This window comes from Schistocerca gregaria, chromosome 1, assembly GCF_023897955.1.
Source record: "Schistocerca gregaria isolate iqSchGreg1 chromosome 1, iqSchGreg1.2, whole genome shotgun sequence".
In the NCBI taxonomy this organism is placed as follows: domain Eukaryota; kingdom Metazoa; phylum Arthropoda; class Insecta; order Orthoptera; family Acrididae; genus Schistocerca; species Schistocerca gregaria.
Window position 1 is genome coordinate 106,538,913 of NC_064920.1, and position 15,004 is coordinate 106,553,916.

Consider the following 15,004-nt stretch of genomic DNA (forward strand, 5'->3'; position numbering starts at 1 on the left):
CTGGCGTGCCACAGGGGAGTGTTATGGGACGATTGCTTTTCACAATATATATAAATGGAGAGGAGGTTGTGTCAAGAGCTGAAGTTTTTCGTTGGCATAAAATGTTTAGTGAAGGCAGAACGAATGTTTAAGACCGCAGTGGACGAACATCAACCTCACGGATGGATGTCAATTTGGTCAGGGTGCGTGAACTCGTACGATCTGATCGAAGATTATCCATGAAAATGATTGCAGAAGAACTGAACGTCAATCAAGAAACGGGTCGTCTAATAATAACTGAAGATCGAGAAAGATTTGTGCAAAAATGGTCTCGAAAAACGTAGCAGCCAATCTTTTAGAGAAAACGGAAATCAATCCAGTACTGTTGAGCCGTGTTATCACTGGTGATGAAAGTTGGTTTTTTCCGTCCAGACACAAAACGCCAAAATTCGCAATGGTGCTCAAAGGGATCACCCAAACCAAAAAAAGCTCGCTTGTCAGAGTCAAAAGTGAAATGCATGCTTGCATGCTTCTTTGATTCCGAGGGAACTGTTCATAAACAGTGGGTGCCTCCTGGACAAACAGTTAACTAATATTACTACAAAGAAATTTTAGAAAGACTTCGTAAAAGAGCCCTTCGTGTCCGTGCCAACATTGCTGATAATTGGATTCTGCATCACGATAATGCGCCATCCCATACTGATCTGGCAGTACATCAATTTTTAACCTCAAGATAAATTTCAGTACTACCACAGCCACCTTTTACACCAGATATCGCTCCGTGAGACTTTTTCCTATTTCCAAGAGTCAAAACCGCGGTCAAGGGACACCATTTTCAAACAACAGAAGACGTCCAAAAAGCTGCCACGAGGGTGTTGGATATTACAGAAGATGAGTTCTAGAAATTTTACCATCAATGGCAGAAGCTCTGGAAAAATTGATGCAATCAGAAGGGAATTACTTTGAAGGAGGCAACACTAACGGTAAACAACATTTTTTTCACGTCAATCTCATTACTCTATTGTCGTACCTCGTGTATATTGTTCGCCAGAAGACATAGTACTGGGCTTTGAGTGAAGTGAATACTGGAAAGAAGGATGACTTTATGCCCCCCTTCATGTGTGTAAGCTTGACGTCGAGCAACCCGCTGTGGGTGCCGTAGGTAATTTCGGCCTGACCAAGAGCCGCTGTCACTCGCCATATGCTGGACAGGTCGGTGCAGGAACCAGCCGCTTGCACGTCCCCAGCTGCAACTGCTCTTTGGCATCTACCATCATTCGCTTGTGCCTATCAACTGACGTTAACATCACAGGGAACGGAAGAAAACACAAGAGAATGCGATAAAATGATCGGTGTATAGTTTTCATCCGATATAACACTAGTTATGGCCGCGATGCGAAAGTGTGACACTCATGGAAGATTATTTTGTATGGCCAGTGCGCTGTTGCTGAAACAAGCAAAGCGGCGTTGGAAAAGACAAATGTCGGCTTCTGAATGTTTACCGGTGCGGAGCGCGTGGCTCTAGCGGCCTTACCAGTGAGCTGCAGCTCCCGTCTTCCTAAACTATTCCAATACTGTAAATGACTTTCATCGGCTGAATACATCAACTGAAGCGACAACTACAATGCAGCAAACTGACTTCCGACGAGCAATATCACTTCAAGAAAGGTAGCAGTTTACGGTGCTATTCTTACAACCTGCAAACAGTTATTCTCAAGTAGGTTACTTATTCCACATTTTACCTAGTGCTGAACTGTTGCCTTATATACTCCGTCCCATCGGAAGGAATCGAGAAATGAATATATTTCCTTTCTAAGCTCCCTGTACCGGACTTTCGTGCTCCAGCAGTTTCCCGCCAAACCTCGTATTTTCTTCTGCATAATATATTGTCGATCTCTTGGATCCCTAAAGTAATTGTGACATCTACATTCTTCTATTAACAAGATTACAGTCCCCTCTAACCGCTTCATCAGTCACACAGTTCGTTTTTAATGATAGAGATACTCTCCTGCGAGTAACAACATTCGGCGATACTCAGCGCCGTAGCAGACAGAGCGTACTACCGTAAGACCGTGTCCTATGTAAGCGTCAGAAACGACCGACAGCGAGCGACGTCTGGATAACGCGACGTTCCAGCAACGAGTAGCAGCGTCGTGCAAAAAGCTCTGGTGTCCTGCTTGCGAGCGACCATCTCCTGCTCCGAGGTGCCTACTTAAAGCGGACCAGCTGTTTCTATTAAACGGCACCCCTAAACTGTAGAATGCTTAGGCTCGAGAGTAAGCCTAAACAATTAACTTTGCTTCGGAAAGTAAAGCAAAAAGGAATGCTGTGCATGAAATTTACAAAGGGAGGTATTTTCAAGGATAATTTCATAATTTACGTATATTATCAACTACGAAGTTCACCAGACAAATTCTTCGAATACACGTGAATGAGCACAGAGGCATTCGACTACCTCATCAATAAATTAAAGACGAATATTTTCACAGTGATCAAGCACTTTGAACAGCCGATCAATGCGGACAAAATCTCATTGTGTAATTTATGGGGAGTCTTTGTTTTCGCTCTGCTTACGCGTTTGAGAAAAACGTATCGAGTGTTAAATAACTGTAAAAACCTGGTTACAGTCCCTGCTGCTTCTTCTATTTTAACTGATTCTACTACAGTTCTGTATACAAACTTTTGTGTATACTGTTTACACTTCATCGCTAAGGGCATTTTTAAGGTCTTGCCAAAGTACTGCGCTACATCTATCCTAGTGCATCAAGTGTGCAGAGGTGAAATCACATTGAGAAATTTCCGTATAGTTATTTTCGGCAGTACATTAATACGAATGAAATGTAATCAATATATCTAAATTGTATTTAAAGCCGGAGGGGGTGGCCGAGCGGATCTAGCTGCTACCGTCTGGAAACGCGTGACCGCTAAGGTCGCAGGTTCGAATCCTGGAATCCTACCTTAGGCAGGGATGTATGTGAAGTCCTTATGTTAGTTAGGTTTAAGTAGTTCTAAGTTCTAGAGGGCAGATGACCTCAAAAGTTAATTCCCATAGAGCTCAGGCCATTTTTTGTATTTAAAGCTGAGAGCGTCATGATATCTCATTGCATTCTTGAGATATTGGTTGTTATATCCGCGGACAGGTCACTCGCGGCGCGTCCGATTCCTTTCCTGGTCATCGGGAATCAAATGGTCGTAAAAATCGTATCTCATAAACAGTTCAAGATATCGAAACAAGGTTTTTTTAATGACAGCACGCAGAAAGCGCTATTTTGTCGTATGATTAACACTCGATACGTTTTTCTCAAACGCGTAAGTAGAGCGAAAACAAAGACTCCCCATAAATTACACAATGAGATTTTGTCCGAATTTTCATAGCCAAACAAAGAGAGAGAAAGAGGCAGACAGGGGATCAAAGTGACCAGCGTGAGATCTAGTTTTTCATGAAAATATTTAAATTCTTGATAGTAAGCGGGGTAATTAAGGAAAACTTAGTTACTGAGTTGAGGAAATATTGAAATATATCACGAAAATCTACTGCAAGCTCTGTAAATGAAGTACCAAAAGTTCCGCTGTTCAAGGCATATATTTTTTGCATATAGAAGGATAAATCGGTGCAACATTTACATGTCGAAGGTTTTAATGACATTAAGTACCAAATTTAGGATTTTCGAGAATAGAAGACGTCAAGAAAGGAAATGAAGTGTCAAAAAGTTAATGCTTTCTGAATACAACTCAAATAAAATGAAAGAAATCGGTTAAACATTTTGTGAAATGATTAGTGTAAAAGAAATAAATAGATCAGAGTAACATTCGGCGTGCCTCTGAATGATGCTCGAAATCGAGAACAGAGAATGTGGTGCACGATATGGCCGGCCGCTGTGGCCGAATGGTTCTAGGCTCTTCATTTCGAAACCGCGTTGCTGCTACGGTCGCAGGTTCAAATCCTCCCTCGAGCATGGATGTCTGTGATGTCCTTAGGTTAGTTAGGTATAAGTAGTTCTAAGTATAGGGGACTGATGACTTCAGATGTTAAGTCCCATAGTACTTAGAGCCATTTGACCCATTTGAAATTTCTAAAACAAAATCATATCCAGGGTCCGATGGCATTTCTGTCATATTCTATGATGAATTTTCGGTTGAGGTAGCCCCTCTTTTACCTGTTATATAACATGGATCCCTAGTACAAAAGACTATGGCCAGTACGTGGAAGAAATCAATGGTCACATGACTGTGATGTGATCCAAAAATTATCGCCCACTAACACTGACATCCTGCTGTTGATGAATCTTACCGTTAGAGAATATACTGACATCAAAAATAATGAAGTATGTTATGTGTCAACTACGATGTGTTCAGAAAACGTTGGTGATGAAAATCTGAATTCCACTTTCCTCACTTGACGGCCGAAAGCAGTGGATCAAGACAGTCGGCTAGACGCAGCATTTCTTGACTTCCAAAAACCGTTTGACTCAGTACCACATCTGTGCTTACTATCGAAAGTTTGATTGTAGGAGATATGAAGCGAAATTTGTTACGGGATTAGTGGGAAAGACGCAACATTTTTTGTTGTACGGAGAGTCACCGACAGTTGTAGAAATAACACAATTCGTGCCCAAGGAAAGTGTGATTGACCCTTAATGTCCATGTATATTAATGAACTTGTTAATTTCTCGGTCACCACTTTATCGTAAAGTATTTTATTCTTTTAGATGACGATGACACACAGGGGCTAAAACACATTTCGTCAAGAAAACTGAGACGAATTTCTGTTATTGGCATTTGCTATTCCTATTTGTTGTTCTTATAATTCAGCACACGTCAACTCTTCCATAAATGGCCTTTCTCCATGCTCCAACGTTCAGTGGCGGGGATCCTGCGTACGTTTTTGTGCTGTAACTGTTGACTTTCGACAAGCTGATGTTAAGGTGCTGGGTTGTGGCTTTTGCATACCACAGTGTAGACATATGTAGGCCTATACATTGCAAGCCACTTCATGGCGTGAGACGGAGAGTACTTTTGTTGCCAATACGGTTTGCCACGTTTCCTGGTCCATTCGTTAATGGCGCAGTTTGAAGAACGACAGTCGGTAAGCTGCCGTATGATCTCAGATTCCTCTGAATTTCTTGTACCTCTGCGTGATGCACAACGCTACTCATCCGGCATCTGCCACTAAGGCGTGTTGGTGATCTTCGGAGCGCTTTCGCGCTAAATAATGAAGAAATGCGCCGTTCGTCCTTGGATCTTCTCAATCTCATCTACTGATCCAACCTGATAAGGGTTCCAAAGTGATGAGCGACACTTCTTTCGTCGATAAATTGCTGTTACTTAAGATTCTTCAAACGAAACTCAGTCTTGCATATCGTTTGCCTAACACTATTTATATATGACCATTCCGCTTTTTGTCGTTTCGCAGACTTACAGGTATTTTAAAACGGTTGTTGTTCTGACTGGTGTGGCAGCCCTCATTCTATACTGATCAACACATCATGCCTTTGTCTGCCGACAATGGAATGCACCTTTCTTCGTTCACCAAACACAAGAACGCAATTAGATGCGCTAATATCGCGCTCAAACAAAGGTGAATATTATATCTTAATAAAAACTCCATACAAGCAATGGAATGCCTGAACTACCTGAGTTGGCTGTCATGTGTGCGTGAGATGTGCATGCTTATGGGTATGAATAGTGTATATTTCTCTGTTTTTCTTTTATTAACGAAGGCAGTGGCCGAAAGCTTTGCGCAAGTGTCTTTCAATTGTGCCTGTCTGCAACTTAACGTGTCTTCTTCACAGTAAGTAGCAATTTATCTTGAATGAGATTTTCACTCTGCAGCGGAGTGTGCGCTGATATGAAACTTCCTGGCAGATTAAAACTGTGTGCCGGACAGAGACTCGAACTCGGGACCTTTGCCTTTCGCGGGCAAGTGCTCTGCCGACTGAGCTACCCAAGCACGACTCACGCCCCATCCTCACAGTTGCCAGAGCATGTGCTTCGATAAGTGCCGACGTGATAAGGAACACCACTCAATCCATGATAAGAAGATTGCAACACTGCATTGATTCCAATGGTTATCACTTACAACACCTACTGTAAATTGACATTTATGCCACCTTTGTGACGTTCTTTGACCTTCAAAGACCTTATTGTTAGACATCATTCGATTCGTCTCGATAGCCGCTATCAGAAAACAAGTACCAAACTACAGCATTCCATTTAAAAAAGACGCTGACCTTCAAATCTCTGCCAAATATTTCACACACGTCATATTATGACCCCCGTTTTCCCATGCAATTTTCGTCCCACAAACTTTTCAGCTCCTATCATACTTTGGGAGTTTTTCTTGGTGCAGTAGTTAGTAACAGCCTGAGTAATCCAGACGATACGTAACATCTCCGAAACCAAATGTGTTTTCGATACAGGACAACCGAATGAGAAACATGTGATCAGTTGTGTAAGTTAGAGACGGAATTTTTTCGGGAACCACAATGACTATTGGTCGAAAAATGCATGCTAAGCAAAAAGGTTTAACTGCTCAAAATTTAAGAGGATATGATAAAGTAATACAGTGACAGTCAACACCACATTATCTCAATCATATTACACATTAACAACGTCTCAGAAACACGTGCGGCCACAACTCGTGGTCGTGCGGTAGCGTTCTCGCTTCTTGCGCCCGGGTTCCCAGGTTCGATTCCCGGCGGGGTCAGGGATTTTCTCTGTATCGTGATGACTGGGTGTTGTGTGATGTCCTTAGGTTAGATAGGTTTTAGTAGTTCTACGTTCTAGGGGACTGATGACCATAGATGTTACGGCCCATAGTGCTCAGAGCCATTTGAACCAAGAAACACGTGCATCTACGTATGTGTGGCCCCGAAAATGTAACATTCAGTGCTGCTTTTCTCAATAGAGGAAAAGCATTTGACTTCTAATGACATCCGGATTTGGTTAAATGCATGGAAATAAATTTAATGATTGCCAAATGTTTTACATACTATACCTGTTCTTGCGTTCGCCGTGATCTTAGAGCGATTTAAGATGCGGTTATTGATATTGATAAGAGTTCTGCACGTGTGCAAGCAAAGTGTTTTACAACGTTAAGGTAGCAAAAAATAATAAACCAGTTTTCATTTGTTCTTTAACTTGCTGTTAGCCAAATTCTTTACGTGTTTAAAATGTGGTAATCGATTATCTTATTTAAAGTTGTGTTTAATTTTTCGAAAAAACAAACAAGTGGTTTTAAAGCTAATTTTTAAGGTTTGCTGTCCTCCCCCTTCCCTCCCCCTTCGCGACTATTCGCTTGACTGCGCTACAGGCCTAGCATGCTCTAGCGACGGGCCTGATTGTAACCATAAGTTTCAGGTGAATTATGCCATCTTCAAATACAGTATAAAACAAAACAAAAAAAAGTCATACCATCAAGAAATTGTCCGAATGAGTCGGAAACAGGTGGATGTGATGTACAAGTATAGACAAACAAATGATTACAGTTTCAGAAAAACTGGATGTTGAACAGAAAGACCTTCACAAATTGAGCAGCTAAGTACCGTGTTGGTCCCATCTCACCTTGATAAAGCTATTGTCCGGTTCGGCATTAATTAATAGAGTTGTTGTATGTCTTCCTGAAGGACATCGTTCCAAAGTCTATCCAACTTGTGCGTTAGCATGTCAGATTCCCAAGACGGTTGGAGGGTTCGGCCCACAATATTCCAAACGCTCACAACTAGGGAGAGATCTGGCTACATTGCTGGCGAAGTTAGGATTTGTCAGAACTCTCGACGTGTACGGGCGGACGTTATCTTGCTGTAAATGTAAGCCAGGACGACTTGTCATGAAGGGGTAATAAAACGGGGTGGAGAATATCGTCGATGTATCGCTATGCTGCAGCGTCGGCACGGATGCTATAAAATGAAATGCCACCACAGACCATCACGACAGTCAGGTTGGCATCTGACCGCTGTCTGGGACGTCTCCAGACACATCTTCTGTCTGTAATCTCACTGACTGGAGTAGAATCGTCTTCAGCGACGAGTCCTGCTACGAATTAACTAGCAAAGACGTACCTGTAGACAGCCCAGAGAGCGGCGGGTTACCAACCCGACTATCGCCCGGCATACGGTCCGACAACCAGGAGTGACGTTCCAAGACGACTTTTTCTTTCATAGGAGAACCCCTTTGATTGTCTGGCGCAGCTCTCTTACAGCACAGCGGTACATAGACGACATTCCACGTCCCCTTCTTTTGCTCTACGTGAAAAGACATCCTGGTCCTAGATTTCAGCATGTTAATGCTCGCTCGCACTCGGCCAGAGTTTTCCACTGCTTGTCTTCTCGCATGCCAAACCCCATTCTGACCAGCAAGGTCGCTTCATCTCTTCCCAACTGAGAAAGTTTGGAGCATTATGGGTGGGACCCTCCCAGGATCTCGGGATTTCGACAATCCAACGCGCCGGTTGCACGGAAATTCACACGATATTTCTCAGGAGGACATCCAAAACTCTGTCAATTAATGCCAAGCCAAATAACTGCTTGCGTGAAGACCACAGCCGGACGAACGCGTTACTGACTTGTACAACTTGAGAAGCTCCTCCTCTTTCTCTTTAATAAATTAGCCAGTTTTTCTGCAACTGTAATAACTGGATTGTTTGTATGTGTTCCTCACGTCTATCTGTTTCCGTCCCATTCAGATAATTTATTCTTGTGATTTATTTAAAAGAGTGTACACTGGTGTCCAAAATTAAAGCAGCGAACCTTTGTTTCCCCGTCCTATGTCTAATTCACGATATAATCGTACAAACTGTCAACAGATATCCGCACAATCGTGTTCTCCACGGAAGATGGAAATCCAATCAACGAACAGCCACGCCAACGATGACATCAGGGCACCTACCAAACACGGTAGTACGAGTATTTGACGAGTAGTGCAAATCCAATATAGCTATGTACACAGTCATACACGGTGGTATATTACACACTGAATTCGCCTACCAGACACTCTGCAGTGGAAGGACATAGGAAGAATGGAATCGGGACAGCCGCAAATTAATCTGGCCTGATGTCGTAAGGTGAGTCGTTCTGTTCGTTCTCGGATGTGGCCACAGTTCATAGAGACCGGAACTGTATCCCGGAGGCCAGAGCAGGGACAACCACATGTGGCATAGGAAAGAGAGGACTGTTATTTGGCTGTAAGCGAAATCGGCACCGTCTTTGTACTGCACGGCAACTGGGATCTGACATCGCAGCTTCCACTGGACTTGTTGTATCGAGGCAAACGGCGTACAGAAGGCTTCTGCAGAGTGGCCTTTGTGGTCGGAGACCTGCTGTACGTGTACCTCTGATCCGTCTTCACAGAGAGGAACGCCTAGATTGGAACTGTGAGAACGTCACCTGGATAGTCGAATAGCGGGCCAATGTTCTTTTCACAGATGAGTCCCGATTTGGTTCGGAGAGTGATTATCGACGTATTCGCATCTGGAGGGACTGTGGATCACGATTTCGAGACCCAGACTTTGTAGAAAGATACCTATATCGAGAAGGGTCCCTAATGGCGTGAGCAGGAAATATGTTGACCACTCGAACACTTCTTCATGAACTTGTACTGTTGGATCAGCAGGGTTTCATTTCTGTTAGTTATCGTGATGAGATCTTGGGACTTCATGTGGGGTTGTTGCGAGGTGCTATGTGTGGCCGAAACTTCGTACTGACGGATGATAATTCTCGACCTCATAGGGTACGGGTGGTTGACGTTTTCTTGAAAACGGAAGAATTTGCTCGCATCGCGTGGGCTGCTCGCTCTCCTAATCTGAATCCGATAGCGGAAGTGCGGAATGCACGAGGGACATGAACTGCATCACGTTATCATCCACCAAGCACTTTCCAAAACTAGCGAGCAGCTCTGCAGGAAGAGTGGGCGTTATTGCCTCAACATTAGACTGATAATATCATTTAGAGCATGCGACATCGTTGTCAGGCCTGTACTACTGCCAGTGGTGGTCAAACCACATACTGAGCTCATCAACCAGATACCGGAATGTGTCTAAATCCGTTAATTTGGAAAAACGAAGGACATAATTGTGTACCGTTATGCATGTTACACATTAATACGGTCTGTATTATACGCGTCGTTTCCACTTTACTATCACCTATTTATACTGTCTTTTGGCAAAATAAATGCAGCTTTGGATAATTTTCATGTATTGGTTTAATTTGGGACACCAGTATATAAACAAAATACAGGATGCAGTTCCTGCAACCGGCGTCAGCTGGTGCCTGTCGCTACAACTCAACAATGCGCATTAGCTGACAGCGGTGCACCGACCGTCATCCTGTATTCTACGGGGGTCACTCCAAAAGAAACGCACACTATTATTTTTTAAATCCGTCTTTTATTCTACATGTTTGAAAGTTTTACAGTGTATAGATACATCCTTTAGGAACAATATTTTCATTTCTCCATATAATTTCCATCCCTGTCAACTGCCTTACGCCATCTTGGAACCAGTGCCTGTATACCCACACGGTAAAATTCTGGACCAACCTGTTGGAGCCACTGACTGGCAGCGTGCACAGGGGAGTCCTCAACTTCAAACCTTGTTCCACGAAGAGTGTCTTTCAGTTTCCCAAAGAGATGATAGTCACATGGACCCAGGTCCGGACTGTCAGGCGGGTGTTTCAGTGTTGTCCATCCGAGTTTTATGATCGCTTCCGTGGTTTTTTGACTGACATGTGGCCGTGCATTGTCGCGCAACAGCAAAACATTCTGCTTTTGCCGATGTGGTCGAACACGACTCAGTCGAGCTTGAAGTTTCTTCAGTGTCGTCACATATGCAACAGGATTTATGGTGGTTCCACTTGGTACGATGTCCACAAGCAAGAGTCCTTCGGAATCGAAAAATACCGTAGCCATAACTTTTCCAGCAGAAGGTGTGGTTTTGAATTTTTTTTCTTGGGTGAATTTGCACGATGCCACTCCATTGATTGCCTCTTCGTCTCTGGTGAAAAATGATAAAGCAATGTTACATCACCTGTCACAATTCTTCCAAGAAATTCATCTCCACCATTCTCGTACTGTTCCAAAAGTTCGCTGCATACCATTTTTCTCATTTCTTTGTGAGCGACTGTCATCATCTTGGGAACCCAACTGGCGCAATCCTCTTTTAACGCCAACACTTCCAGTATTCTGCAAACACTTCCTTTCCCTATCACAACGTAGCGTGACAATTCGTTCACTGTGATGCGTCTGTCAGCAGTCACCAATTCGTTAACTCTCTGCACATTGTCTGGAGTGTGTACAGTACGAGGCCTGTCGCTGCGAGGACAATCCTCAATATTGCCGTGCCCGCTTTCACCACGTAACCTACTTGCCTGCCAAGTAACTGCACTACGATCGACAGCAGCATCTCCATACACCTTTCTCAACCTCTTGTGGATGTTTCCCACTGTCTCGTTTTCACAGCACAGGAATTCTATGACAGAACATTGCTTCTGATGAACGTCAAGTGTAGCATCTACCTTGAAGACTTCTGCGACGGCGTCACTCACGAGAACAGTAGGAACTAAGTTTGAAAACAAGCGGGAAGGAAGTATCTACACACTGTGAAACCTTCACACATGCAGATAAAAATAGTATTTTTACAAAAATAGTGTGCATTTCTTTTGGAGTGACCCTCGTAGGTTTACATTTTAAGATGAGCTGATTTCTCCGAAACCGTGATCGAGAGTGTTTCGTTCGTAAAAGAATTATTACAGTACATTTTGATTTTTGTACCGATTCTCTGTTCTGTGGAAGAAAATGTAATGTCTGTAGAGAACACTAGTCAGCGGGTACTCACTGCGCAGATGCAGTCGCGAGTCGACGTGGGGCCGCGGCGGGAGTACGGAGCTGCCGCTGTCGGAGTCGACCGAGGACCGGCGGTGTCGATATATATCGAGCAACAGGTCGTCGACGAGTCGCAGCACGCGGCGCTGTCGGCCGTCGCACCACTGGCCTCGCCGGCTGCGCTCGCCGGCGCCGGGCAGAGGCACCGAGTGTCGGTGGGCCAGCTGCAGGGGGCTCCTGCTGCGGCTGCGGCCCCACTCGCCGTCCGCCTCGGAGCGCCGGCGCACTTCTGCTGCGGCGGGCGCCTCCTCGTCGACGTCCAGCTCCTCCTCCTCCGACGACGACTCCTCCTGTATCTGCGCCTTCAGCTGCTGGCGCAGCGCCTCCTTGTCCGCCTCGGATCTGCGCCGGGGCTTCGCGACTGGCCGCTTCTTCGTCGAGGGAGAAGGCGACGCCCAGGAACTGAAGAAGGCCCCGCAGCCGACGGGCTTCTTCACTCGGCGGGCGGCGCTTCTCGTCGGAACGGCCTGCTGTCTGAATGTCAGTTCCGTTCGGGCCGCTGTCGAGTCTGTGCTGTGAGCGCCCCACACCTGGTCCTCTGTCAGGTCGACGGCTGCCAATCCCTCGTCCGGTGGAGCCATCGCCCAGCTGCTGTGGTCGTGGTGGCTGCGCGTGTTCACTTTCCCTGTCATTTCTACCCAGTTACGGCACACACGTTGAAACTTTATGTAATGCACTAGTTCATTTCCAATACGCAGACTGCACTCACTGGTGTACTTCCATTGCTTAACTCGCATCCACTAGCAATAATTTGAAATTTCACACCTGTGTTAATCTCGGATGGTTCGTGGGCCTCCTGCAAAAACAAAAAGAAGTGTCATAAGAAATACAAAAGAACAAACCAAAATAACAACAAAATTCAACAATGAAAGTTATATTGTATTTTATTTTTCAACGACGCGTTTCGCCTTATTTAGGCAATTTCAGGTTATCTACATAGAAAACAGATAACAGTTACAGCTACCTAAGAATCGCGATCGCGTTGTGCAGACTTGGATAACCTATAAGCATGTACGAACATATCAGCTATTGAATGAGCAAATACCGTAATTTGGTGTTTCATAGAAGAATCCTTTAGACAGTGTAGCCAAAGGGCATCGTCAAATATATCAGGTCAACATCGCCTTCGTTAAACTCAGTAAAAACTAGAAATATAAAATAGTAAAATCATTACCTCTTCTAGACGGACGCGAGAGGCACCAAGATCTGCATAACCCGTTCCCGTTCACAGAAGCGAGAAACAGACTAAGATGAAGCTGAGTTATGCAGATCGTGGGGCCTCTCGCATCCATCTAGAAAAGGTAATGACTTTACTATTTTATATTTCTAGTTTTTAATAACGAAGGCGATGTTGGTTTGATATATTCGACGATGCTCTTTGGCTACACTGACTTAAGGATTCTTCTAAGAAATATCAAATTAAGGTATTTGCTCTTTCAATAGTTGATCTGTTTGTACATGCTTATAGGTTATCCAAGTCTGCACAACGCGATCGCGATTTTTAAATAGATGTATCTGTCCTCTGTTTTCTATGTAGTTATATTGTATCTCATACAATCTGTCGAAAATCTAAAATTTTGTATTTGCGGGAATCCACATCCTCCAGATGCTTAATAAACGTAAACATGGTCCGCAGTAGGCTGTAATGCGATGTTTGTTTAATTGTGTGATTAGCTAATTTTGACAAAGCTTCACTGTCAAGCACATTTGTAACTTCCGTATTAAATGACATTTTCAATTCCCTTTGCCCTATGGACAACAACATGGTAAAGAGCAAAGTTCAGAATACATCTTCAAAGGTGTCAGTGTCAAATGACGGAATATAGCTACTTTTTACTTGTAATTAAGTCATTTGAAAATGACCTGAATTACAAATGTTAAGTTTGCTTAACAATGATACTTAGCCTAAATCAGCTAAGCGTACGATTAAATAAACATCGCATTACAGCATATTACGGACCATGATTATGTTTATTAATTATACGGACTACTTGTTTCACGTCAGTTTAAATCTCTAATTTTGGAACGTTGTTTAATGTGCCACCGACAAGGAAGTTATGAGAGATGGAGAAGCAGCTCGGTTTGGGAAGGATGACGAAGTCGGCCGTGTCGTCTTTAAAGGAAGCAATCTGCCATTTGCTTCAAACAATTTTGATAAGTCACAGAAAATCTAAATCTGCTTGTACCATCGCTCTGCCGAATGTTTGGAGCAGTATTGGTATGAGTAATTTTCCAGTAAATGACCCGCAGTTAATGAATCGAACTCACATGCATAAAATAGTATCAAACTTCTAATTATTTTACACATGAGTTTTACTGTATTAAATATTTCACCTGAAGCATGTAAGCGAAGAAATATTGAGGAAAAGCTTGAAACTATTTATTAAGTTCCACAATGACATTTTCACTCTGCAGCGGAGTGTGCGCTGATATGAAACTTCCTGGCAGATTAAAACTGTAGACCGGAGCGAGACTCGAAATTGGGACCTTTGAGTTTCGCGGGCAAGTGCCTTACCATCTGAGATATCCAAGCACGACTCACGCCCCCTCCTCACAGCTGTTCTTCCACCAGTGCCCCGTCTCCTACATTCCAAGGTAGGAGACGAGGTACTGGCGGCAGTAAAGCTGTGGGGACGAAGCGTGGACTTCACTTCCCTGGAAAACGTACTGTGCTTCCTTAAAACAGTTCTGTTTATTCAGGTGTTCCGTTACTGTGTCTGTCATGACTGATTATAATGTCCGTGGGAATGATGAGAGTAGGGAACCTGTCCTGCATTTATCAATACAGGGGGTCGTCCGTTGTGGCCGAGAGGTTCTAGGCGCTTCAGTCCGCAACCGCGCTGCTGCTACGGTCGCAGGTTCGAATCCTGCCTCGGCATGGTTGTGTGTGATATCTTTATGTTAGTTAGGTTTAAGTAGTTCTAAGTCTACGGGACTGATGACCTCAGATATTAAGTCCCATAGTGCTCAGAGCCATTTGAACCATTTTTATCAATGCAAGGGCACACCTCGTGAGTTCCTCAGATACTATGCAAAAACACTTGAACTAAGACTTCACAACTACGTGTGTCAAAGGAATTTGTATGATACTCATCCGTGGTTATAGAAGAGAGGTTGGCTTTTCATATTCGTCTGCTCACTCCCTCTTTCT

The 15,004-nt window shown here is 43.9% G+C and overlaps 1 protein-coding gene across 1 annotated transcript in view; it reads right to left on the reverse strand.

Moving 5' to 3' along the window:
* Positions 1–15,004, reverse strand: part of LOC126334525 (uncharacterized) — a 1,455,833-nt gene that overhangs the window by 1,199,251 nt on the left and 241,578 nt on the right. Inside the window, exon 2 of the mRNA XM_049996880.1 lies at positions 11,807–12,649. Within this exon, the coding sequence (XP_049852837.1) occupies positions 11,807–12,590 (784 nt within the window). The 5' untranslated portion in view covers positions 12,591–12,649. The remainder of the gene's footprint in view (positions 1–11,806; positions 12,650–15,004) is intronic.